The sequence below is a fragment of the Sturnus vulgaris genome, chromosome 19, assembly GCF_052056855.1.
Source record: "Sturnus vulgaris isolate bStuVul1 chromosome 19, bStuVul1.hap1, whole genome shotgun sequence".
NCBI classification, from domain to species: domain Eukaryota; kingdom Metazoa; phylum Chordata; class Aves; order Passeriformes; family Sturnidae; genus Sturnus; species Sturnus vulgaris.
Window position 1 is genome coordinate 4,348,963 of NC_142261.1, and position 25,757 is coordinate 4,374,719.

Genomic DNA, 25,757 nt, shown 5'->3' on the forward strand with positions numbered 1-25,757 from the left:
GACTGAGTTATTATTGCAGTTCCTTCCCTGCTGTTACCATCCACATCAGTCCTGGCACAGTGCACAAGGAGCTGTTACAGGGCTGTGACAAAGAGTGGCACTTTACTCAAGAGTAGAAACCTTTCCAAAGATCTTTAGAGAACCAGCAGTCAAATAAGCCCACATTATTTCACACACTTGAAAGGGTTTTAGCATTTTATAGTAATACTGTAAACAAAAGATTAAAAGTCAAAATATTGTACAGACAGAATGACACTGATAAATACAAGGTTTGGAAAAAGGCAAAAAAAAGCTTTTCCTTTCCTTTGCAGCATTTTGTAAAGGAAGAGCAAGTTTGTTTACAGGGGAACAAGAGGAGATCTAGTCCTAAAAGAAAAACACACCTTTGTTACTTGAGGTGCTACAAACTCTGTGATTGCAGTGCTGTGAGTGGAGGGTTCATGAACTTGCTGCTGGAGGTTCCTGTGGGGTGTGAACCACTCTGATTTCATCATAGCTGGAGCAGGGGCTGGCAGTTACTAAAGTGTCCCTTGGTTTTGGATCAAAGGCAGGTTTAAATAAGTGATAAATTACACCATAGCTCAGTGTCACCCTGCTTTGGAAAGCAGGTAAGATATGTTAAAGAACAGCACACACAAGTGTCCTGAGAGACTGAAAAATGCCATCTGCTGATTTTCAGCCATGCCAATTTAAGGAAAAGTTCCTAGAAGATTATCAATGTATTTAATTAATTGCATGATTTTGAAGTAGGTTTCACAAAGGTCATTTGCAGTTTTAATGCCAGCCTGCCTGCATTGTCAGGCTAGAGCTGCTTCTGGGGTTCAGAAGAGCAGAAAGGAAATAAAAGCCCACAGTGAAGCACATTAATTCACTGGGCTGTCATCTCCTCTCTCCATTCCTTCCCTCTCTCAGACTCTGGGAGCCATACAGCACCAGGAATCCAGCAGTGCTGTGGCACTTGTGCTTAGATATATCCACACAAACACACCATGGCTGGCTCCTGGGCAGTGACAATGCACTTCCAAATGGGACACAGGCAGAGGCAAAAATCAGTGATTTCCTGCACCACTGAAATTCGGACTCCAAAAAATACTCATAATTTTTGAAATTATGGACTGACACACTTTTGTGAACTGTTATGAAGAAATCTGGAGCACACATGGCCACTGGGGCCAGGCAGCCTGGCAGGGGTTACTTAGCAAGTTGTCAAATTTTGAAAGATTTGCATAAAAACTTAGGAGATACGAGAAATGTTTTCACATTTGGATATGTTGAGGTACAGAGGTTATGTGCTGTGGCAGACACAGCTGCTTTTGCACTGGCACTCTTTAACTTCCTTTTTCTGTTAAATGAGCACAGAAATCTTCAGAGAAATTGCATCTGGAGTTACTGAGAAATGCTGCTGCAAACAAGACGGTGCCTCAAAGATGACAGGAAAATTCTGCAGGAAACTTAACAATGAATTACTAACTCAGAAACAAAGGATAATATTTTAACCACTAATGCCCTAAAGTAACATCAAACATATATATTAATGGCATAGTGACAACTAAAAGAAATAACTATTAAGTTTCAAATTCCTTCCAAAACAGATAAAGTGACAAAGACCTTGTAGAGTTACACATAACAAGCTTGGATGCCCACAACTACTACTGGTTTTAGCAGACTAAAAAACATATTGCACAACAGTTGATATGGGAACAGAGAACGTTGGGCTTGTACCCCGTTACCAGGACAAACCTTCTTCCTGCTGGGAGCAGTCCTGGAGCCTGGGGAGCCTCAGTCAGCAGGATCCCAGCAGGGGAGGGATGGAGGGATGGAGATGCTGCCCTCCCATCCGTGCAGTGGTGTCAGAGCAGTTCCACCAGCAGGACCTGAAAGCAGAACGTGGCCCCAAGGAAACATCTACGAGAGCTCGGTACAGCGCAGGGACATGAGAGTGGCTCGACAGCTACTTGCAACATGCTATTATCCATAACTACACTGGCAACAAAATAAGGCAGTGGGTTAAATTAATCATAAAATTGTTAGAAAACATGCAAAAATAATACTGAGTTAAAAAAAAAAAAAGTTTCTTGCCCCTTGAAGTTTTTTTTCCTCGTAAAAACGCGCATAGTTCCACACCTCTACGCTGAAATCCAACCTTTAAAAAGAAACCCCAAAACCCCCAGAGTAAAAAAAAAAAACAAAAAACCCCGAGTGCCTCAGTTGTTGTTCTCTTTGGTTGTGATGGTTGTGATGGTGACGAGCTGCTTGGCGGCCTTGGCGATGTCGTAGGCGCACTGGATGACCTGCTGTGTCACCAGCTGGATGTCGGGCGCGGGGCTGGGCTCGGCGGGCAGCGCTTTCCTGCACTCCGACTGCAGCCTGTAGGCACTGGATGTCAGCAGGCGCAGGGAAGCCCTCACCAGCTCCGATTTGGGCTTCTGGGAAGGGAAAAAAAAAAAAAAAAAAAAAAAAAAACACGTTGGGCGCCAATAAATGTTTCTTTTTGTGGATGCTTGTTGCTGTTAGTTAGGGGATTAACCCTTGGAATGGTGGTAATAAAGCACACAGCAACATGGTCATCCCTCAAGATAGGAAAGAGATGAAGTTTATTGTAACACACACTCCTTAAATATACACGAGGGACAGAATACAGACCATTGGTCACAGCAAGCAGCACTTCTTGCACGGATGTTTTTATTATAAACAACAGAGTTCTCAAAATACACACTCTGTAAACAGTAGCAGGTGCCTTGGTTTGTTCCTGGGAAAACCTCTGCTCTCAGGCCAGCTCCTGGGAAAGCTCCGTGTTCACACAAAACTCTCTTATGGGCAATTCCAAAGATGCTGGTGAGAGCCAGGGAAACACAGCAGTTTAAGTTTTAAGTTTTCCCAAGCTACTCAAAAGAAAACAGAAGGGAGAGAATCAATAACAAAGTTTAGCACCTGGTGTTGTAGACAGAGAGCGTGTGAGGAATGTGATGTTTTAGTAAAAACATGTTTACAAGAAGTGTTGCCTTCCTTAAACCAAAAAACTTATTCTATCCTTGGTTCAGAGAACCAGTTTATAAAAATGTGCCTATTCCTACAATAAATCACTTCTCCTGCTTTCTGTGTTACTGTATTTTTTCGCCACTCCCTCACCTTACAATGACATGTTTTAGTTTAGGGAAAACTTGAGAGGAAATTTTTCAATGGGTTTTTTCTAGGAAATAGATTTAAGTAGTTTTTTAAATAATTGGTTTGGTTATTTTTTTGGAGAGAAGTGAAAAAAATAATTTATTTAACAGTTAAAGTATTTTTTTAGTATAAAAATGAGTAATATTAAACCATAAAATTTTTGTTGTTTTGAAGATATGATAGATTTAGAAGAGGTTTTTTTGTGGCTTGTAGTTTGGTTTATTTAGTTTGTTTTTAGTTTTTTTGGTGTTGGGAAATGTGATTTAGATTAGGTTTAGTGGGTTACAGGCATGAGTTTTTGGTTTTTTTTTTAGTTTTTAGTTTAGGTTTGAATAATTTTGAAAAAAAGGAAAAATATAAAATATGCTTTAGGGAGTTTCTTTGTTTTAGTTAATCTTTCTAACTAAAAGTAAAGGAGAATTTTTGTTGTTGTTTAGTGTAGATAATATAGTTTGTGTAAAAGATGTGGGGGAATAAGCATAAGTAGTTTTTGATAATAAATTTTGGTTTTTTTATTTTTGGAATTAGTTTTAAAGTTGTAAAATTTAATATTTAATATTAATAGAACAGACGATTTAGGGAAATAAGTATTATAAAATTAAATTATAAATAATTATAAATTATAAAGGATTCTTTGATGCTGTGGCCAAGCCTTGCCTTCCCCTCGTGGCAGCAGAGGGAATTTCTCCTCCTGGGGAGGTTCCAGGCAGCAGGCAGGGAATATTGCTGCGTGCCCTCCCTTAGGAAGTTACTCATGCACATTTCTGGTGCCTGTTTACTGTCCCAGCCCACGTCCCGGCTGCCAGGAGGGGACAGCATGTCCAGGACAATCAGTACAGGGTGGGACAGCAGCCTTGGCTCTTTCCTTGCAGTTTTGGAGAGGTGGGTGAGGCTTAATAGGAACTCAGTCATGGGGATTTCACTCCCTAAATTTGCTGTGAGCAAAAAGATTATTTTGATGGATGGATAACAGATCTAAACGTGGCTGCAGGAAAGAAATCTAGGAGATGGCACTCAGATGGGAAAAGGGATGATGAGTCTGGTGAAATTCCCATAGAACCACACAATTTTTCATGCCAGATCCAAATACCTTCAGTTTTGTGCAATTTTTACAAGTTTTAAGTTCAAGAGTACAATTAAAGGCCTGGACTCACACTTTAGCCCTTACCAGTTGCCATGCTAATAAATCCAAAGGTGCATCATAACCCCATCATTTCTCCCTACCATTTTCATTCTGAAGGTGAAATAATTTTCCATTTTCATTCTGAAGGGGAATTCCATGTAAGGAGTGAGACCAAAACCAAAGGTGAAATAATTTTCTATTTTCATTCTGAAGGGGAATTCCATGTAAGGAGTGAGACCAAAACCATTCTGATGGTGGCAGGTACTTACTTTTGGGAACAAGGCTGCCATTTCTGTCACTGCCACATGTATTCTCTCGGAGCACGGTATATAGCTGCAGAAAGATGCCCTGGGTTATTTTTTGTGTAGAGACCCCCTTCCCTCTTCCACTGCACTGCCCAGTGATTGTTATTCTAAAAACAACCTTGTGACTTCAGAAAAAGCAAGAACTTAACAGTGCAAAATTATTTCTTAGATTTTTCATAGTTCTTCAGAGTTGGTCTGAAGGAGTAACTGTACTTTTTATATAAAACATTGTCAGGGAAGTTTCCATTTCTGTGCAACTTCAGAATACCAAGATGCCTTCTTGGATTAATTAATACCCAGTAAACAGACAAGGCAGAGTTCTCACACGCATGCATCCCCAAATTACCAACTGCATTCACAGTCTGCGAGTTCTGGGCTAAATATTCACCAATTCTGACGAGTTAGTTAATAAAACAAAGGCAGATTCCATGAATCCTCATAGATTTCACTTCTGCTTTATATACCAAATGAAAACTGGTCTGTTCAAAATAGAACTATTTACCATAAACTGCTGTGAATAGTGAAGTGTTAGTGTGCTCTCTCTCACAAATCTTATTTCAAAAGATTCACTTTTATGCTTCAAAGATTCAATTTTGGCCTAAGTTAGTTCACATGATCCAACCTTAAGAGAATCTCAAAAAACACAAAGCATTCAAGAAAACTATTCAGCATGTGTGGGTTATAGCAGGTCAGTGCCCTTTCAAGCAAAAAGAGTCCCCAAACCCACCCCCCCAATCATTATTTTTTTGATCTTCTTGCAATACCAAAGGTGCAAAAAAAATCAGTCACTTGCAAATGCACTGAGAGTGAAGCAACACACTGGGGTCATTTTGGCAATGCAGGAAAATTGCTTTAAAAGGAGTATTTCCATGTGTGTCAAGTCACATGAGTTCTTCCAAATAAATAAACTGAAAGTGGAGAGAGGTCTTCCAAGTTCACCACAATTCCCCTTCTGCTATAGAGTTAATGATTAATCTGCTTCCTGCAGCCACAGTGACCAGCATCCTACCTCATTAAAAAAGTCAGTTTACTGATTAAACCCTTCACTAACAAGGCAAAGAAAGCCCTGAGAATCACCTGAATGAGACACTCAGGTGAACATGGGTTTCACTCTATGTTCTCCAGGTCAGCTGCAAAGTTTGCAGTCGAATGGCTTTAGTTTAATGTCTAAACACTCACTGTGAGCTTGTGAGATGCTCTGACACTGTGTTGGGTTTACACACATTCCAGTGAGACATCAAGGAAGATATTCAAGTAGTGACAGCTTGGAAAAGGAATCCCTCATTAGCAGTAAATTGTGTTAATCTCTTCCTCCAATCCTGACATTTGCTGGCCGGGGTTTGAACCTGGGCAGTTCTGTTTTAAAGAGTCTCTCACGCAAATGTCACTTTTATTTTAGGCATTAAGGAACAGTATTTTGGTCAGGTTGGAAGGTACTATATAAACACAGATCTTTTTTCATAGATTTGGGATACAAATGATCTCATTTGACCCCCAGCTGTATAAACACTTGAGGGGCCTCAGCTGTCAGGTTTGAATGTTCCACCTTGGGAATGTGAAACTCCTGCTACCTTTGCAATAGTGCTAAGAAGCAGCAACCACGTGTTTTGTTCATGAAAATCACAGAATGGTTTGAGTTGGGAGGGACCTTCAAACCTCAAAGATTGCTTCCTAAAGGAAGAAATTCTTCCCTGTGAGGGTGCTGAGGCCGTGGCACAGGGTGCCCAGAGAAGCTGTGGCTGACCCTGGATCTCTGGAAGAGCTGAATGGGGCTTGGAGCAACCTGGCCTAGGGGAAGGTGCCCCTGCCCATGGAGGAGGTGGAACAAGGTGGGCTCTAAGGTCCTTTCTAACCCCAACTATTCTGTGATTCCATGAGCCAACCAACTTGTAATTTAATTTCTCTTGACAGACAATAAGAAATGAAATAGAGTCAGGAGAATATACCAGAGCCAGCTCCAGGCTGTGGTTCTGTTCCCCAGTGCTAACTGCTGGGAGCTGGAAGAGCTGAGCCACACCCCTGCCCTGGAGGGGCTGCCTGCAGCTCCCTCATCCCCTGCAGCATTTCATGCATCGCCTTTCCATGACCCCCGTGTGGCCGGAGTGGGAGGGAAAGAGGCAGCAGAGAGAAGGAGAAAGGACACTGTGCCTGGGAGGCAGGGACAGAGGCCAGAGTACCAGGAGGCAGGGCCGGGCTGCTGGCTGGTCAGAGGCTGCAGGGGCGCTCGCTCAGCCCCGGGGACCCTCGTGCCGAGGCTGTGTCTGAGCTGGGATGTGCCCCCACGCTCCAAGGGCCTGCTCAGCCCGTGGAGCACAGGGAAAGGGGATGGGAGAGAGTGAGAAACAAAAGGAAGAAGGGGTTTCATTAATAGATGATACTCTTGCATCATGGATTTTACTCTCCGGTTATCTATGCAGCACGTGGTTTTTCTCGACAACGTTGCCAGCACAAGCTTGGAGGATGTGGTATTACATCCTCAAGTGTCTCATTTTGGTAAGGAAGCATTCCCCTGTGTTAAGGAAGAGGAAAACAAAGAACAGCAGCTTCCTAGTTCAGTATTTTGCAAGATAACACTCATCTAAATAGGCAAACACCCCACTCCACGTGTGATACAGAAAACAAAAATGCAGCATAGCAGGTTTTTTAAAAACCTGATCAATTCAATGAAAGCCAGGCATGCTGCATTGTTTCCTTCAGTGACTTAGAAAAAATTCACATACTGTATCGTGTGATACACATAAAAACGACACTCATTTAAAGCTTCTCTGTGTGAAACAAGCAACAAGAGGTTGCACTAGAAAAGGTTACACCAAGGGCAATGAGCTCAGCACAAACACGGCAGAAGTCGTCACTCGCTGAGAAGGAGAGGCCACGCCGGCCCTGCTAAAAATAGCAAAGTACAAGAAGGAAAAAACACAGAACAGAAGTGGCCCCATTGTTGTGCACTTCTCTGAGCGAGGCAGGAAGTGAGGGCTCAACACAAACTCCTGCTGCTGCTTCTCCCAGGCACAGAGGGCACCGAGCTGGGGCCACAGCAATGCCAGACCTGCCAGCCTGCAGGGCCAGAGAGTTCCAGCCCCAAAATGTGCTCACATCTGGCAACATGTAACTTTTCATACAGCCTTCTAAAAGAGATGAGTGGGGAGCAACACCTGATGATCAGCAAGGGCAGTATCGCTTTTAGTCACCCACAGCTATTCTGGAAATTGTTCAGGTAGGCCAGAATTTCCCTGAGGGAGCTGAAGCTGCTGCAGCCTGATGTGCTCAGTGTTCTGCTTACTCAGCTGGGTCTGTATCTAAAACCAATAGTTCAAAATACTTTTGCTGGTACATAATTTGTACTAATACTTCAGCAGGAAAGCCAAATTCTCCCTCTTTCACAATTTGCTCCTGAGGCAAAGCTTGGTGTTACCATCACATTCTGCAGGGTGTAATTACCTATGGACACAGAGGGGGTGAAGACCCAAGAAAAACTTGCAGTGAGTTTTCTACAACACATTTGATTTGTGCTGTAGATAATACAACACTCGTTTTGCAGCAGGACTCACAAGTTAAGGGCAGGGCACTCACAAAGGGCTGGTCACTCACCCCCAACTTGCCCCATGGCACTAAGGACACCAGAGAACACAACAGACCTACACATTTTACAGGTGTGAAATAGCAGGGCTGTATTGCACTTTCACCTGTGCAACAGGTGAAAACACCTGAAGAATTTCCTTTGTTTCCTCACCAGCTCCAGAGCTTTTCCTTACCTGTCATGTTTGTTCTCCTGCGCCGCCCGCAGCAGCTCCTGGATGTTCTTGGTGATCTGCTCAGTTTTCCGAATCACATCTTCTGTACTGGGCAAACTGGAGCTGGGGGCTGGGTCTGTGTCCTCGGGGATGAAGCCCTGCCAAATGACGCTGTGCTGCCGGCCCTTCCTGCCCGACCTGCAGGGGAGCAAAGCAGGGCTTGGCCCGGGCACAGAGCAGCGTCCTGTCACCCCCAAAGCTGTGTCACAGCACCTACCCTGGCTCCTCCAGCTCCACGGGGGTGGTGGGGTTGTCATAGTCACTCTCAGACACGCTGCTCTGCTTCTCCAGCTTCGAGGCCTGCGAGGAACAGATTTATTTCAGCCTGTGCAGGGAAAAACAGCCCTGGGGCTGTGTGTGCATGTGGATTTGCTCTGTGCACAACAGCTCCTGCTAGCCTGGAGCAGCTGAGTCCCTCTCCCCATGCCAGGCAGCTGCTCATCTTGTACCTGGGCAGTGACAGCACAGCACAGCCCCACCAGCCCCTCAACACCCAGCATGGCAGGACAGACAGACAGACAGACAGACAGAGAACAGCACCCTTCCCTGCCACTGAAACTGCCCCAGGGGCACACTCTGAGAGGCCACCAGGAGCAGAGGCCAAGTGGAGAAGCAGCACCATGAAACAGGAGCCTGAAGAGTGAATAAGAACCACTGGAGAGGGAGAGAACCCCAGAGAAAAAGAGGCCAGACCAAGAGAGCAGAGCAGAGGCCAGAGACCACGATGGGGAATGCAGAGTGGAAAGCAACTGGTGGGAGGTTGGCCCTGGGAAGGCCACTGCAAAATGGGAGCCCAAAACAAGGGCTGAAGACTGTGGCAATGGGAGAGCCAAAATAAAGACAGGAGACAGAGATGGGGGAGCCCAAACTGCAGGTGGAAGATCGAGGGCACAAGTGGAACTGATGAGACCTGGAGCTCATTACAATTTGGGGGCCAACATGAAAAGGGTTAAAGCCCATTGCAAAGTGAAGCCCAAAAGAGGGAAGGAGGCCAAAGTGTGAGGAACTGAGGCCCATTGAATGCTTAATACTGGTCCAGAGATGGAAGATCAAAGAAGTGAGAGTTGTGCCCCAGAGCACAGGCCCAACCATCAGAGTAGAGGGCCACAGAAGAATGGTGTCAAAAGGAGGATAGGGGCCAATTCCAAAGTGGAAGCTGAAATGAGAGCAGGAGGAATGCAGGGAAGCAGAGGCTGGATTGACCCCAGAGGCTGATCCCAGAGCAAAGGCTGAATGAAGAAAGGGACAACAAAATGAGCTTGGAGGCCAAATCCTCAGCCAGGCCCCAGGATCGCTACACATCTGCTTCCTCAAGTCTTCTAAAAACTGCAAATCTTCACCCAGGTGCCCTGCAGAGCATGTCTGGTGTCAAACACACCACTCTGGTGTCACTCTGATCACAGAGCAGCAGCTCAGGGTCCTTCAGAGCCCCAACAGCCAGCCCTGGGGATCTTACAGAAACCCTCAAGTCACCATGAGGGAGTCTCCAACCTGCATGCCTGACCCAAACACTTAGGAATCTGCTTGCCAAATAATATTTCTGCCTCGAGGACAGACCAAAAAATGTGACCAGGAACTGGTTTTCACTGGCTGAGATTCAGTACATTTGTTAAGCACTCATCTGATGTTAAAACCATCAATTCTTAAGTGAAGCACCTGGTGTTAGGAACCCTTTTCAATTTTAAAGTTACTCTGCACAGAAGGAAAAATCAGCATTTTTTGAACACTCCTCTCTCAGGACAGCTGGTAAAGATCAGTTGTAAAAGTGACATGTATTTTGAAGATAAGAAACTATTTTATATACAGTCTGACCTTCCCCCTCTGCCAGGTGTACAGAGATAACAATCCTAATAGTAGCAAAGCTCTACCATCTGGTCAGAAATACAAGCAACAGTGATGAATTACAAGAAGAGGATCACTAATATAGAATCAGTGTAGAATAAAAACAATCAACCAAACCCTCTGCAAGTTTCCAGTACCAGACAGCACTGCAGACAAACCCAGATTTCCATTTGGCCAAGCAGGATATTACCTTGAAAGTTTTTTCTTCTATTCCTACTTGCAAATCTAATATTTTCTGGACTAATATATCTAAACACTGTACAGTCAAAATAAAATGGGGACAGAAGGAATTAAAAAGCAGGTTCTGGGTCCTGGCAGGGAGAGACCAGAGTAAACATTTAAACCCCCAAATTTGTTATCTTTAAGGCAAACAATCAATCAGGACCACCTGGATTGGTGCAAGCCACCCAAGGAAAGCAGCTTTGAAGCTGGGCCTCATGCAGTGCTTTTAGTCAGCAGGAGAGTTGTACATTGGCTTAGAAATATCAGTGAGAGCCTGGAAAAATCACTGTCCAAACAGCAGCCAGCCTGTTTTGGGGCTGTTGTGCAGCTGAACAAGTGACCTGGAGAACTGTGCACGGTGTTAAAGGTTGAAGATGTGAAGTTAGAGAGAGGCAAGAGCCCAGAGCTCGTGGCAGCAGGAATGGAAGGGAGGAAGTTCTGCTCCATGCAGGCTGGAAGGTCAGGCATTAAAAGGGGAAGAGAGAGGATGTGGGTCTGGGGAGATTGGCACCTCCTCCAGGGAAAAGATGGATTGGGAAGGTACTTAACCCTTCGTGTGCTCTCATCCCTCGACCAGGAGAGCGTGGAGGGGAAGGAAGGTAGAGATGAAGAGGAGGTCACAAACGCACTCCTCCCGATCTAAAAATGGGAAAGAGAAAAACCAAAACCAAAACACAAACAAACTCTTAACTGAAATGAAAGGAACATTCTTAAAACCATGGAGATGACACAAAGCAAGAATGATGTTGAGAATCTGGCTTAGGCTGAGGGGACTTAATTCTTTCAAAATACAATTGAATTCAAGCTCATTCTAATACTGAGATTCCAAAGGTGCCAAGTTCTATGGAGAATAAAAAAAATTCACCACATGCCAAATTAACTAACTCCACAAAACAAATCAATGCTTCAGAACTGCTACTGCTATCCAAATTTCCACCCAAATGACCAAAGGATCTATACAAAGCACTGTCACTCTTTGCAAACACTGTCACACACAAATGAATTTTGTCATTTCTTGCTGCCAGAACTGCCATCATATCAACATGACAATATAATTTAAAATTATTCCGATTTCATAGCTTAAATTAATTTAATTGAAGGTGGGGACCGATTCCCTTGGTGCAGTCAACTGTCTTCTGTGGAATGTGCATGGAATATTTGCCCTCCTTCATGCCAAAGGTAAATTGAAAATACATGTTAAAGATCTTAATGATTTACCTGGAAGGAAATACAAGACATTGTACCAAGAGGGAAGGATATTGTCAAAAATCCACACATTTTAAATGTGTCTAAAAGATACTGTCCTGTATTCCAGCCCACAGGGCAATCTGAGAAGGTGAAACAAAAAATTAACTGTGCTAATTAATTAAATGCACTTGTTAATTAAATGCAGTAGTGTGTGTTGGGTCACTTCTGTAAAGTGTGAACACCTCAGTGCAAAATCCCTCTGGCCAACAGAGAATTCCCTCTCCACGTCACACAGGAAAATATTAAACCAGAAGATTCTGCTTGACTGGCAGATCTAAACCACCTCCAGCTTCCAGTTCCACACTCTGAATAAGAAAGTGGTCTGGGGAAAATTTTTCAATTTTATTTTATTTTTGCAAGGTGGTTATGAAGCTCCACAAACTGGCACCTGCATGTTTATCTCCAGAAATACATGAACTTTACCTACCTTCTTGGAATACTATTTCCCCTCCCTTCCTGGTTTTCAGACAATTACATCGTGATATTTTATATATATATAAAAAAAACCAGCTGAGCAGAAGCCAAAAGCTCCACTTTAGATATTCCAGAACTGCTACAGCTCCTGCTTTTCAAACCATCAGGCTCCTGCAGACATGTTAATACAGCAAACATGAACAATTCTCACAGTTCTTATATTTTTTTTTCTCCCTCTGAGGCAGAAGCTGAGTGAACGGAGCGGAGCTGGAAGAGACAGGAAAAGCTGAACGTGAGAGGCAATGCAGAAGCAGCAGCAGTTTTACTCACGTGTGGAGGGAAAGGCTGCAGCCTGGTGATGTTTTCTTCTGGGTAGGTGACCTCCCCCATGGGCAGGTAGGGTTTCTGCCCCGAGCCAGTCTCGTACATGGACATGGGCCTGCTGCCCCGGGCCGACGGGCGCCGCTTTAGGGAGGAATTGCTGCTGGGGTCTGGGTACTCAGAACCACTTTGCACCTGATAGATATTGGTTGTGGCCTGTCTTCTGAGGTTGGTATTTTCACTCTGTAGCGTTTGGAGCTGAAAGAAATGTTTAGCAGTGGGATTTGGTTTCCTAAAGAGCAAGTGCCAAAAGCAAAGTGACCACGTGACACTCGCTTGTCAGCCGTGCTAGAAAATCCAGGTACTGCTGGCTGGGGGTTCATTTCCTTTTCAAAATCTACTTGACTTGCTTGGTATAAGCATAGAAGCACCTTTGTTCCAGATCTGGAAATATTTAGGTGCTGATTTCCAGCAGCTGCTGGGATGTAAACTAAGTTAGATGTTAAAATTGGCTGTTGTAGTTCAAAACACACAACGCGTTCCCTCCAGCCTGCTCTACTGGCACAGGAATCCTGGGACAGAATGAGGCTGTGGGGGAAGGACTGCCAACACAACAGTTTTCCAAGCAAAGGGATCCATTGCAGCAGCCAATACAAGGACTTAGAAGACTTTAATATAAGGCCAGTGAAATCTGACAATGCCAGAACTGCAGCATAGACACCAGAGGCAGCACAAAGGAACTTGAGCTTGCTCTGCAAAGCAAGGAAAGAGTTTAGCTCATGAAAATTAGGCATCAGCTGCTGCTATCTAAGAAGCCAAGAAAGCATTTTAAAGTTTTTTATTATTATGTATTTATTTGAGAGTAAAAATGCACCAATTCTGATGATTTTGTGGACTTGGAGTAAGTTTGCTATATTAACACATCAGAAAGAAAAGTTGCAGTGAAGAAAAACTTGCAGGACAGCACGGATCTCCTTTCTGCTACACATGTAAATATCCTAAAGTTTCATTAATCCATAGGCCCCAATGTTTTTTTTTTTTTTTTACCCTAGACTGTATTTGTTCAAAGAAACTCAATGTAAGTGAAAAGTTAATTCAATTGATGCAAGAAAAATGCTGAAACCAGTACAAGCTGTTGAAAGACCAAAGAAACACCCTGAGATCTCCCAGAATTGGCACTTAACAGACAAGGATATTCCAATCTGCTGAATTAGCTGAACCTCAGGTGCAAACAATCTCACCACTCTCCAAAAATACTCTGCCCCAGAACAGCAGCTCCACCCTACAGCCTGAACAACTTTCTCTACATGTGACTCTTGCAGGATTGGAATTATTTGGAAAACAGGATTTTAAATGCTAATTAAAGGGATTAATCTGAGGGTAAGCAGCTAGCCCTTTCTAGCCAGCTAGACAGGATAGTGAACTCAGATCTAAATTGTGCTTTACCCCACAAAAATATAGATAAGTGCACACACATAAAATGTGCTGGCATTTGATTCTTCATTGTTTAAAGCTGCTTATATTGAATCAAGACAGCAAAACCACCCAGGACTTGCAACAATTGTCCTGTCACTTGGAAAACTGATGTCAAAGTTTTGACATAAGTCAAATCATCCTCATGATTTGCAGGGCTGGGTCACCACCAGCACCACGAAAAAACAACATTCAAATCATGTGTTGCATATAAATATTTGCAGTTTCATGTCTGATCCCAAAGAAGCTCCACTTTAAAATGAGTTTTCTCACTATCCTAATACTTGATTATTCCATCCTCAGTTCCAGCAGTTTTAATCTCACAACTTCAGATACCCCAAGAGCTGGAGGGGGGTGTTCCTCTGTTACCTTTTTCTGCATAATCCTCAGCTCATCACTCAGGTTGATGTTCATTTTCATTAACTGCTGAATCTTCACCTCAGAAGCCACCAAGGCATTTTTAACCTGCAGATATTCCTGGGCTGTCACTGGTCCATCTGACAAGTCTGAATCCAGGCTCTAAGAAAAGGAAGAGAAAAATACTTACACCATTAAAAAGAAGAAAACAAGATCAGGAAATTTCAACAGCTCTTCATGTACTTACTTCAAAGGCATCAGAGTTCAAATGAAGTTTAAATTAGTAAGGTCCATTAACCAGAATAATTTTAAATCCTCTAGAAAAGCAATCTGATGTCAATCAGCTCTTAGCTCCTCTAAAAACATTTGCATCAGCATTTCAGTGATAAAACACTGTTTTATGAGGATTTAAAAAAAAAACATGTAATAAAGAACTGAAAAATTATAAAAGACAGACTGTTAAATATCCAGTGTGCATGTCTCCCGGGGAGGATTAAAATAGAACCACCAGGTTTTACTGCCCTGTGATGCCATCCTGCATTACTCCAGGAATGGCTTAACTGACTTGGACACTTAGTCTGCTGTATTTCTTCAGTAGGAGGCAGTAAATATTTGTGAAATACCATGGAATCACTGCTTCAGAGCTTTTTGGCAGATCCAATTATTTCATCTATATCTTATCTTCAGCCATACACATTATTTTTACAACAAAAATTTCTTAAGCAACAACACTTCATCTTAGAAAGTTCATAGACTGAGGCATGATAACAAAATTAATTAATTAAAATATTATTTTTCTGATAATTTATGCAAATTACCTTTATGAATAACACTTAGGGGTGTCTCACTATTTCAATCTTACCTTCTGCCTGTTTGATTTAGCTGCATTTGTTTCCAGATCTGTATCTTCATCTGAAGCAACACTGTCATAATCAGGCTGGTCATTGTCCTGACTTTCACTGCTGTGCTGATTGCTGATTGATTTGAGAATCAGCTCCACATTTTCTGCAGATCAACACATGAAACATATGCTAGTAAGACTGGAGAAGAAATGGAAGTTCATACTTTGAAAAAAAAATTAATTTTGATCCACCTAGGAGGAATAAATGATTACTGTTCCAAACTTCAAAGTTTTATGGTTTTGTCTTTTTATTTTTTCTAAGTGTTTAGGCAAGTTAAAGTAAGTGGTGAGAATTGTTTAGCAGCTTAATAACATTCATACAAATTAAAAAAGCTCAGACTACATTGGACAAATGAATGTCAGCATGCAAATGAAAAATATAGGGAAATATTAACAGTTAGGAAAGATTTTTTTGGTATTTTTTTCTCCAGAGAGGAAAAAAAAGATGAAAACAATAGATCACTGTCTTAATTCAGCACTGCTGAGGGGCTGACAAGAAAAGCTCACTCACCTTTGGAACCAGTGAGAGAATTCCCCTGTTGTCTTCGTTTGGCATCACTTAAAATGTCTATAACCAGTGTAGCAAACTCGTGGGCATTAAATCGAGCCAGTTTCTGCCTTCCCTAAATACAGAAGAATGCAGAGGAAAGAAAAGTATATCCTGGATCAGAAGAACAGCAGAGTTCCCAGGAAAAAATAAGACTACCCACTTGGAGTTGACTGTTCAACTACATTTATTGAAAAAAGTGTGATTTAAAGAGGAAATGTGAATTTATTTTAACCTCTTTCTAAGTATGTGCAACTCTTCTACAATAATGAAAAGCAGTAAAGCAATATTACTTAGGTCTACTTAATTAGCCGGGCTTTTAAATTATTTTTACAGTATTCAGATTTCATACCTGATTCCTGGTTGAGGAATATTCAGGATTTACAGGAAGAAAAGGGACCACGGTGGTCTCTGTCACGAGTGTGCTGTGGTTCTGAGTAGCAAGCCAAACTGCTCCAGAGGAAAAAAGAAAAAAACAAAAAAAGGGAATAACCTTCCTGTACTGCTTGACATTATTTCTTTGTCAAATAAAAGACTGCAATTTCAAACACAAACACAATCAATTCAAAGGAAAGCTTGTCCCCAGAGGGTTCTCTACTTTGTGAAAAACACAGGATTTTTTCAATTAACATCCCCTTCAGGCAATGCAAGACAAAGAAACTCCCCTCAGCAGTAATTGCTGAATACAGAAGCACTTGAACAGAACATGTGCTTGGATTGGCATCTTGTATGTAAAGTGACAATCCAGGCTTGCTTTATTTCATTCCACAAAGTCTCACTCACCTGCATCTGTTTCCCTTCTGTCAACTTCATCATACACATCCATGGCAAGTTCTTCAAATAAGTGGTTGCTTAGCTAAGGGTAGAGGAGAACAATTACAGTTTGTAAAGAAATTAAATGCAGTGAGATCTCTGAAAACAGAAAATAAGAGAGACAATGCAAGAGCACAACTCTGCTCTTTACTCCAGCCTCTGTAATCCATAGAAATGCTCCTTTCTCTGCCTGCACAGGCAGCAGACATGTATGACCATCCCATTTCTAGGTACAGACAACCATCCTGTTTTACACTCCTCTTTTCCTGGTCCATGGATTTTTTTTTTTTTCTCTCCCATCTGACCACAAAAAGACTTTTTGTGTTTGGGGTGAGGCAGAGGAACTGTGGCAATGAGGTACCAAATGTCACTGGAGATATGGACTTCAATGAACAGTGAAGGCTCCCAAAATATTTGTGTGTTTCAAGCCCCAAAATATTTGAGTTTGCTCCTACAGCAAATGGGTCAAGAGATACTTGTGCTAGGGAGCTTGAGAGATGAAGTGCAGAGTTTGCCACATCTAGAAAAGGAATTTCACTTACAGACTGAAGCTTCTTCTTGGCTGCTTTTGCCAGTTCTGATACATCCAGACTGCTAAGAAAACAAGAAGTGATCATTACATCTACAGCATTTCATGGCTTCTACATATCAAAATTCTACATTTTGGTAACTCAGTGATTAGAAAGTCACTTTTACCTTAAACCCTCGAATATTTCAGTATTTTTAGCATTGCTTTTAACACATTGATAATATTAATATTGCTATTATAATATCACAATTAGCATATTATTAAACTTTCTTTCACAACAGTTTTTACATTTAAAATGAAGTAATACCAAAAGTTCTTCAGAATATAAATACTCACACAATTTTAAAGTCATTAAAGTTTTTCACAGAAATTTTGCAAGCAGGAGGTTGGACAGTGGTTTACTTACAGCCGTCTATTTCCAATTGCACAGCAATAAAAGAGGAACAGGAACTTAAAATTAGTACTTGGTATTTTTTATACAAATATGATTGCATTGATCACAATCAAAAGTTAAAAGCATTACAAAAATCAGGAAAATACTCAATTGGTCCTTAAATTATTTCCACAATCTGTTTCCTAAGAATTCCCCATGTGTGTTCCCTTCACAGAAATGTCTCACTTTCTCCCTGAATTTTAATAAATATAATCACCTTCTAGAATTTCCTGATTTTGTTGGTATCTCAATATTCTTTCTACGAAAAAAAGCTTTCAAGACTAATAAAGGCACACATAAAAAAGTTTGAATGGCAACAAGCTTAAAAGGTGTTTCAGAAAGGAAAGAAAATTAATTATTAGAGTTTTTTACTCTGATGTTTTCAGACATGTGATGGAATCAGCAACTTACCTGTCTGCCATCTGAGGTATAACAAAGTGCTGCCCATTTTTGTGCTCTAGAGTTGAAAACAAATTGCACTTTATTAGGTTGGTACTGGCCTACAGTTTTCAACAACAAGCATCAGACAACACTAAATAGTTTATCTTGCATGTAATTACTCAATTTCCAACAGGCAACTAGGCAAGTTATAAAAGAAGGCTCATGCCATGATTTCCAGGTGTTAGCAAAGATTCCAAATAAGGCTTATTAGTTGTACAGAAATTCCATTAAAAAAGAAAATTAAGTTCTAACACAGGTACCTTTATGGTTAAAAATCTGTAAGTGTACTTGTGTTCAAAAGGCACTCACTTAACAGAACACTCCCCTGCTGCAGCATTTCAATTAGAAGAAACTACTTGAAAGAGTTTCTACAGTATATAAAGAACATGTATTTGTGGAACATCAGGAAGGAATTTTGCTTTTCGTTTATATCTATTTAAAACCCTGCAGTTTTATCCCAATTTTAAATGCATAAATTCTAATCTTGCATCTTATACTTTCTTTGGTTCTGTGTAATTTATATAACATTGGAATATTTGGAAAGTGCAGTGCACAGATATGTCACAGCACAGTGTGAATGTGCTGTACCTGACAGTGACAGGTCTGAGGGTGCAGGTGTTGTGCTCACCTGGTTTCCTGCCACAGAGGTAGAAAGCCAACCTGTCTGTGAGCTCGTACTGGATCTCCACCAGCCTCTCTGCCAGCTCGTGGTGCCCCCCTTGCCTGCTCACACACAGGGACAGGGGACAGTCGGTGACACACACAAACGGTCAGAGAAACACATTTAGTACAAGCCAACACTGCACCCATCACAAATCACAGCCTGGTTCCACCCCATGTGCCCCAACCCATCTGGGACAATCCTGCAGTAATTCCTGAGCTACCCTCACTCCTAAAGCCTGAACTTGCAGAAACTCTTCTCCAATTAACTTCCTGTCAACTGCTAGATTGGCACAGCTTGTTCATTTGACATCATAGCTGATGTCTCGGGAACCCAGAACACAGGCTGTGATCTGATGAAAATATTTATTCCTCATTTTTATTCATTCACTCTTTCTCGGAAAAGTATTATTAGCATTTAACAGAAAAATTAATTCAGGACAGAAACGTATCTTAGTGTGATTTATGGACATCAGAGACTCCTACCTTGCATAATCAACTGGAGTTTTCCCATTTGAATCTTGTGTGCCAGGATCAGCACCATAAACTGCCAAGAGTTCTGCTTGCAAAGTCTGTCCTGCCTTAGCAGCAACGTGCAGTGGGGTGTTTCCTTTCTCCTGCAAGAGATTAAGGAAAAATATCTACTTAACCAACAGGTCTGAGTAGAAGATTGAAATATAACATGAAATAAGTATAAATAATATGAAGTGGAATTGATTGTGTATTAAAATAATGAAAAAAAGTGTTCCTACAGGATGAAAGAAGTTGGCTTGAGCTCCTAAGGAGAGCAGTCGCAAACAGGTCTCCAGATTCCCTGTCCTCACACTGGAATGGAGTTGCTGAAAAAGAAGCAGAATTATATTTAACACAGCAGCAACAACTGTGATTCAGCAGTTGTTTTTCAGCCGTGCTTTGAGAAACAGGAGTATGCAGAGTTCTCACTAGAGCTCTTTTGTGTAAAGGGTTTTGTCCAAGTCCCCTCAACTAACGCCTCTTAATCATCATCTCCAGTGATAAACACAAATAAGGGGCTTCAAGCTGAAGTCAAGCTTTATTTATTTATGTAATAGTGCAGAAAAGCAGAAACAGTTAACCAAAAGCAATGAAGGGAAGTCAGTGAGATTTGCCTGTGCTGTCCCAGGAGCTACTGACCTTGCTGAGATCCTTGGCAGTGACACTGTCGTCCTCCCTGCATGGCAGGCGATGCACAAATGCTAACATTTGATATTTAGCTCTGATGAACTCTGCTTTGTTGGGACTGCAAAGAGAAATCCAGGCAACAAGAAGGGAAAGGAAAGAAATATCAGTGCTTTCATAAGTAATACAGATGCTCCAGAAACAGAAAAATTTCACAAGTGAAGACTGAATCAGAGCTTTGTGTGTTGCTGGGGGCAAAGTTAGGCATGGAAAAATATTTTCATTAAAAAACAACCCAGTGCAGATTGCCTGACCATACAGAGAAAACGTCTGTTACAACCATCAAGTATCTGCAGACTGTAGCATGTGGTGTCTGTTTCTTAAAAGAAATACAGACTTTAAAATCATGCCAACTTAAGATCTAAACTTACTCTACACAGTTATTTACATTTTAAAATGAAGCACCATAGTCAGGGACAAAAATATCTGGAGTTTTATTTCATTCCTCAACCAAACTCCATTTTGTTGGCAGCATTCAGTTAACTGAAGCATATGACAAAGAAAAGTCCTTTGACTGAAGTGCAAGCAAAGGTCCTCACTATTCAACAGGAAACAATAACTCAGAGAATTCAAGCACTGTATTCCTATTTCTGCAACAAATTAAAAAAAAAAATAATGCTTGGAAATAAAATTTAAAAATAACTACCAAACACACACAGGCTCCTATGGATCCCCTGCTGCCCTGTCACTGCTGAATAAAATAATCCCACTTCTCTAAGGTGACAATTGTGCATTTCCCACTTACTGCACTTTATCCTGCGGGCTGGCCTTGCGCCGCCCGCTCATCACAGAGGCAGGGTCCAGCAGGGAGTGCTCCCAGATGGAATTAGCACCATTGTTGTACAGAGTTTCCACCATCTGAAAGCCAGAAACACACAGACATTTTGCTGCTGGCTGCACTAATCAAATAGCTGTAATTATTTTCAAGCAGGTATCAAGCCAACAGATTCCCACTCTGTGTGCCAGCAGCTGTAACCTGCTGGGATATCATAACTGGGCTTAGGATGTTGTGATGTGGAATGAAGTGAGAGCCCCCTTCAAATTCTCTGCTCTTCCCAAAAGCACCTCCAGTGAAAAAAATTCAGGTTGAAGCAGATGTACTTCAGAGCTGTGAAAGAAATTTTGAAGTGACCTTCCAAAGCAAAGGCATCAAATTCAAAAGGCAAAGAAAATTCTGACTTTAGTGGTCCATCACAAGAGAAACAAAATGAGAACAACTTAGAAAAACAAAGCTTAAAAGGACCAGCCCTCTCAAAAGAAAGTTTAGTGATTTAAATTGAATTAAAAAATCACCATCTTTTAATGGAGGAAAACGGTTTTCCTCTGTACCTGCAGCAGTGTTGGAGGCCACGGGGTGTGTTTGAGATGCCTCACTTGGGAGATGTGACGGCCCAGGCTCCTGTGCACACTGCAGCACTCATCACAGATCAGGACCCCTCTGTTTATGGATGCCCAGCAAGGATCTGCAAAAAGAAGCCATCCATTATAACACAGGAAGCAACGTGACCTTGGACTACAAAAGCAGAGTCTAAAATGAGCAGCTCTGCCTTTTAACCTTCCCTGCTTAGCCAGGGTGGGAGCCTGTGAATGTCACAGCCTTGCTGGGGCTCTGGATGCTGGGAAAATGGGAAACACCAGTCCTAGCACTCTTGGGGGATGTGGGATTCCAAGGACAGCGAGGAGATGTGCAGTGGAAATTTGGGAAAAAGTTTGCAGTTCTTCTTGTGAAAATACTCTCCTTTCTAAACATAACAGGACACTGAATTTATCACCACCTTGAAGGGCTTTACTTGTTTTGTGGACTCCCACAAAAGTATTCCTGACAACAGTGCCTACCTACTCTTTGACAAAACTCTGGTTTTTTGTTTCTAAGTTTGTCAAAAAATCTTTTTTAAAAAAAACCAAAGTTGCCACAGCATCAGGCTTTCCCCCCTACTACTCAGTTTTCAGTTCTATATTATAACAACATCTTTTAAATTTTCACTTTAAATAATAAAAACACACAAGAGTGTCATAATAAAGACGGATACATATGTGCCAAGCCAAAGGCTCAATAAAATCCAAAATTCTCAAGCAAAATAACTTCATCTCTCACCAGACCCAAACTGAACCATCTTAAAGCAGAAAACGGATGGGAAGTGAAGTAGTAAATAATATATATGAGCTATTCAAACATCAAAAGGCATAAAATCAAGTAGGAATGGTACATTAAGTTGAAACAATAAATGCCCACAGGACTCCAAACAGGTCCCTCGGCTGCTCAGAGCTCAATCTCCAGAAGAAATTCCAATTTCTGTCAGTGACACGTGAAACTCAGCATGCCAGAACCCAGCAGGAACAGGCAACTGAGCTGCCAGACAGACCTTCAGACCTAGCACATCCCAGGAGAACAAAAAAGGAAATCAAGATCTCTTTTATTCTGGAAAAATCTTAATTTCAAATGCAGAGATGAGTCTGAGGCTAAATAACTGAGTACAAGGCAAGCTTGGTATCTGATGAGAGAACTTCTGAGTCCTGTCAGAACACATCTGAGCACTGGTGCATCACATGGAAAAGTCTCCTCTGACCCACACAACAAATGGACTGAATCCCTGCAGATGAGATGTGATCCCAGCTGTGGTTTCTGAGCAGAGCTGATGATCTGGGTGTGCTGCAGGCAATGCAGGCAAACCTGTCTGAGCCACAGAGCATCTCTTGACCCACCAGAACCAGCACAGCCCAGAGCCAAATTAAAGCAGGTGAGACAAAAAAAATAATCCAGTTGTTAAAATACAAATTACAACAGGCACATAGAACAAGGTGTCAAATCATTCCATTATTTAACAACACTGACTTCCAAGAAGAAAAGGAATAGTAATGGAATGAGATGCATTCATGGCAACCTAATGACCCAAAATGAGGCAGCCTTCCAGATTAATGAACCTGGTCCCTTCTTATTAGAGACAACCTCATCACACACAGATGGGATCCTTAGGGATCCTTTCCCTTGCCCATTTCCAGGCTGTTTGTGAGCATTGCTCTTCTTTATCAACAGTCAGCACTGGGGGTTTGCTTTACATCCACCTCAACACCCAATGCTCCTGGATATTTCAAGTTTAAATTTAATGCAATGAAGTGTCTGTCCTGGAATCTGAGTAATTTTTAAGAGAGACCTAATTATGGACTCGATCAGAATATGTTTAAGCCAGTACCAAAATACACAGACTCCCAGAATCACTGAGGTTGGAAAAGACCTCCGAGACCATCGAGGCCAACCTGTGACTGATCGTCCCCTTGTCACCAGCCCAGAACACCGAGTGCCACATCCAGGAATTCCTTGGACACCTCCAGGGATGTGGTCTTCAAACCTCCCTTGACAGTTCCAAGCCCTGACCACCTTTTCCATGAGAAAATTCCTCCTGGTGTCCAACCTGACCCTCCCCCGGCACAGTTTGATGCAGTTTCCTCTCCTCCTGTCCCTGTTCCCTGGGAGCAGAGCCTGTCCCCCCTGGCCGTCCCCTCCTGTCAAGGGAGTTGTGCAGAGCCACAAGGTCCCCCCTGAGCCTCCTTTTCTCCAGGCTGAGCCCCTTTCCCAGATCCCTCACTGCTCCTGGTGCTCCAGCCCCTTCCCCAGCTCCGCTCCCTTCTCTGAACATGCTCCATGTCTGTCCTGGAGAGAGGGGCCCGGTGCTGGACAAAGCAACTGAGTGGCCTCAGTGTCCAGCACAGGGGTGGCCACAGCCTGGCCCTGCTGCCCACGCTGGTTTTCGGTACAAAAGACGATTGGGGAGAAGCTGCAGGGCCGGGCTGGCGCTTTCAGGAACCTGCAGGGTGGTTCAAAACAGGAAGCGTGAGATGAAGACAAGCCCGGCTGTGGGTTTGAGAACTGAGCTCCTGCCTCGGGATAGGAAGTACAGCACAAGAGCTCCTGTAAGATCACCCCGTGTCACAGAAAAGCCTCCACGCTCTGCCGCACGGACAAAGGGGGCATTGATGAGGTTTCAGGGGAAGCACTAATTAATGCAGGTGCCGGGCACACCCGCTGTGGTGCAAAGGCTGCAGCCCCCAGGTCTCCCGGCACAGCCCCCGCTACACACCCTACAAACCCTCTGCTTTAGCTAAAGGAAGGGGTTGATCCCTTTCATTTACAGAAAGATTAAATTAAGGTTTCTTTATACACGTGGATAAGCCAGAGGATTTCTAGTAAATAAGTAAAGACCTGGCAGCGCTCTAATGTCACGATAAAAAGCCGGGCTACAGGATTACCCTGACAGTGATTCTGATACCCCGAGGAGCTTAAGGAACATAATTCACACAGCTTTATCTCCGAGCACAACACCCCTGATGTGTGGGAGCATAGATAGGCTCCCGTGTGTGATAGGGACAATTGCCTGCCTGAGAGATACCAGCTCCATTTATTGCAAAACTAAATTTCTGCAGGGATACCAGTACAATGCCAGAATCCCAGACTGGTTTGGGTTGGAGGGAACTAAAAGTTCACCCAGTTCCAATCCCTACCATGGGCAGGGACAGCATCCATTATCCCGGGTTGCTCCAAGTCCTGTCCAACCTAGCCTTGGGCACTTCCAGGGATGGGGCAACCTGTGCCAGGGCCTCACTATCCTCACAGGGAAGAATTCCTTCTGTAAAAAGAATAAAGGTACTTTCTGGAAGTTAGTTTGGAATTTTTATTAATTTTTAAAACATAACTTCGATTTAATGGAAGTTGTTCTCCCCTCTCTCACATCCTATCTTCAGCCAATTCAAGTGTTATCTATTCATTTGAGTACGTGCATAATTAATTAATTATATTGGAAGAACCTGCCCAGAACACAAACAGCAAAAACTAGAGAGACAGAAAAGATACAGACAGAACAAACACACAGAGCTGATGAAATAAAGCAGGACGGTTTTAGACACAAGAACAGCAGAACTACAGATGGTCGGGAGATGCAACAGCCTCTCTAAAGATCAGTTTCCATAAGCTCCCGAACTGACCTGCAGTGGATACGTGTCAGCCCAGAGCAGACGCTGCTCCCTGAACGTGTCCGCGTCTCCAGACACCTCAGCGCAACTTTCCTTGGAAGTTTGGGACATCTACACCCAACCCAGCCGTGGGACAACTCCCAGTTTAACTCCCCCCGACGCTGGGAATACGGGAATGGCTGAACAGCTCCGAACCCAGCCCCGCTCTCGCCTTCCCAACTCCGCCAAAACTGCCCCGGTCCCCTCCAGTGACACATTCCCACCTACGCCCTCCTCCCACCTTTCAGCCCCGTGACTGAAGGTGGATTTCTGTCAGCTTTCCTCCTTCCTAACCCGGGGAGCTCCACATTTCCTTTCATGCTGTTGGAGATCTACAGGATGTTCCCGGAGCTCTGCCCGCCCCGGGCTCGGGAGGGGCGGCGGTGCCAGCGGGACCCGGACACTGGGACACCGAGTTGTGTCCCAGGGGCTTGGAACAACCTGGGCTCCTGGAAGGTGTCCTGCCCACGGCAGGGGGTGGACGGGAGAAGCTTTACGGTCCCTTCCCACCCAAACCATCCCGGCCCATCACAGGTGTTGCGGCGGCCGCTCCGGGGCGGTGACACCCCCGGGCCAGCGGCGCCCCCGCGGCCCCCGGCCCGAGAGGGGTCTGCGGGACGAGCCCGCGCGGTGCCGGTGGCGGTGCAGAGCCTACCCTGAGCGCTGCAGTCGGCGCAGACCTCGCTGCTCCTCAGGCGCTTCGCCATCGCGGGACCGGCGGCAGCGGCGGCAGCGGGGCCGGTAACGGGCCCCGCCAGCCCCGGGCCGGCCCCGAGCATGCGCGCCGAGCCACCCTGTGCCGCTCCACATGTCGCCCGTGCCGCCATCTTTACTCCTGGCACGGGCCTGCCTTCAACTAAGTCCTAGTTCAACGGCGCAAGACCGAGCGCTCCCTCTCGGGGCCGCGCCCGCCCGCCCGCTGCGCTCTCTCGGCGGAGTGACGGGAGGCACAAGGCTTCGGAAGGCTGGTG

At 43.5% G+C, this 25,757-nt stretch overlaps 1 protein-coding gene across 6 annotated transcripts; it reads right to left on the reverse strand.

Moving 5' to 3' along the window:
- Nucleotides 1-177: 177 nt before the first annotated feature.
- On the reverse strand, nt 178-25,628 carry GIT2 (GIT ArfGAP 2). 6 transcript variants are annotated; one of them, XM_014875050.2, is made up of 20 exons: nt 25,442-25,628; nt 21,112-21,245; nt 20,528-20,640; nt 19,738-19,843; nt 19,338-19,424; nt 19,072-19,202; nt 18,554-18,648; nt 17,896-17,941; nt 17,065-17,113; nt 16,493-16,565; nt 16,062-16,159; nt 15,674-15,785; nt 15,124-15,266; nt 14,274-14,423; nt 12,441-12,689; nt 10,998-11,087; nt 8,602-8,684; nt 8,346-8,522; nt 4,558-4,621; nt 178-2,426 (listed from the first exon to the last, which is right to left on the reverse strand). In XM_014875050.2, exons 1-20 carry the CDS (start codon nt 25,611-25,613, stop codon nt 2,205-2,207), a joined length of 2,394 nt encoding a protein of 797 aa, XP_014730536.2. In that variant the 5' UTR covers nt 25,614-25,628; the 3' UTR covers nt 178-2,204. The 6 variants fall into 6 exon arrangements, with proteins under 6 accessions (XP_014730536.2, XP_014730535.2, XP_088031934.1 ...); XM_014875049.2 differs by having other exon boundaries at nt 17,065-17,116; XM_088175808.1 differs by lacking the exon at nt 10,998-11,087.
- Nucleotides 25,629-25,757: the final 129 nt, after the last annotated feature.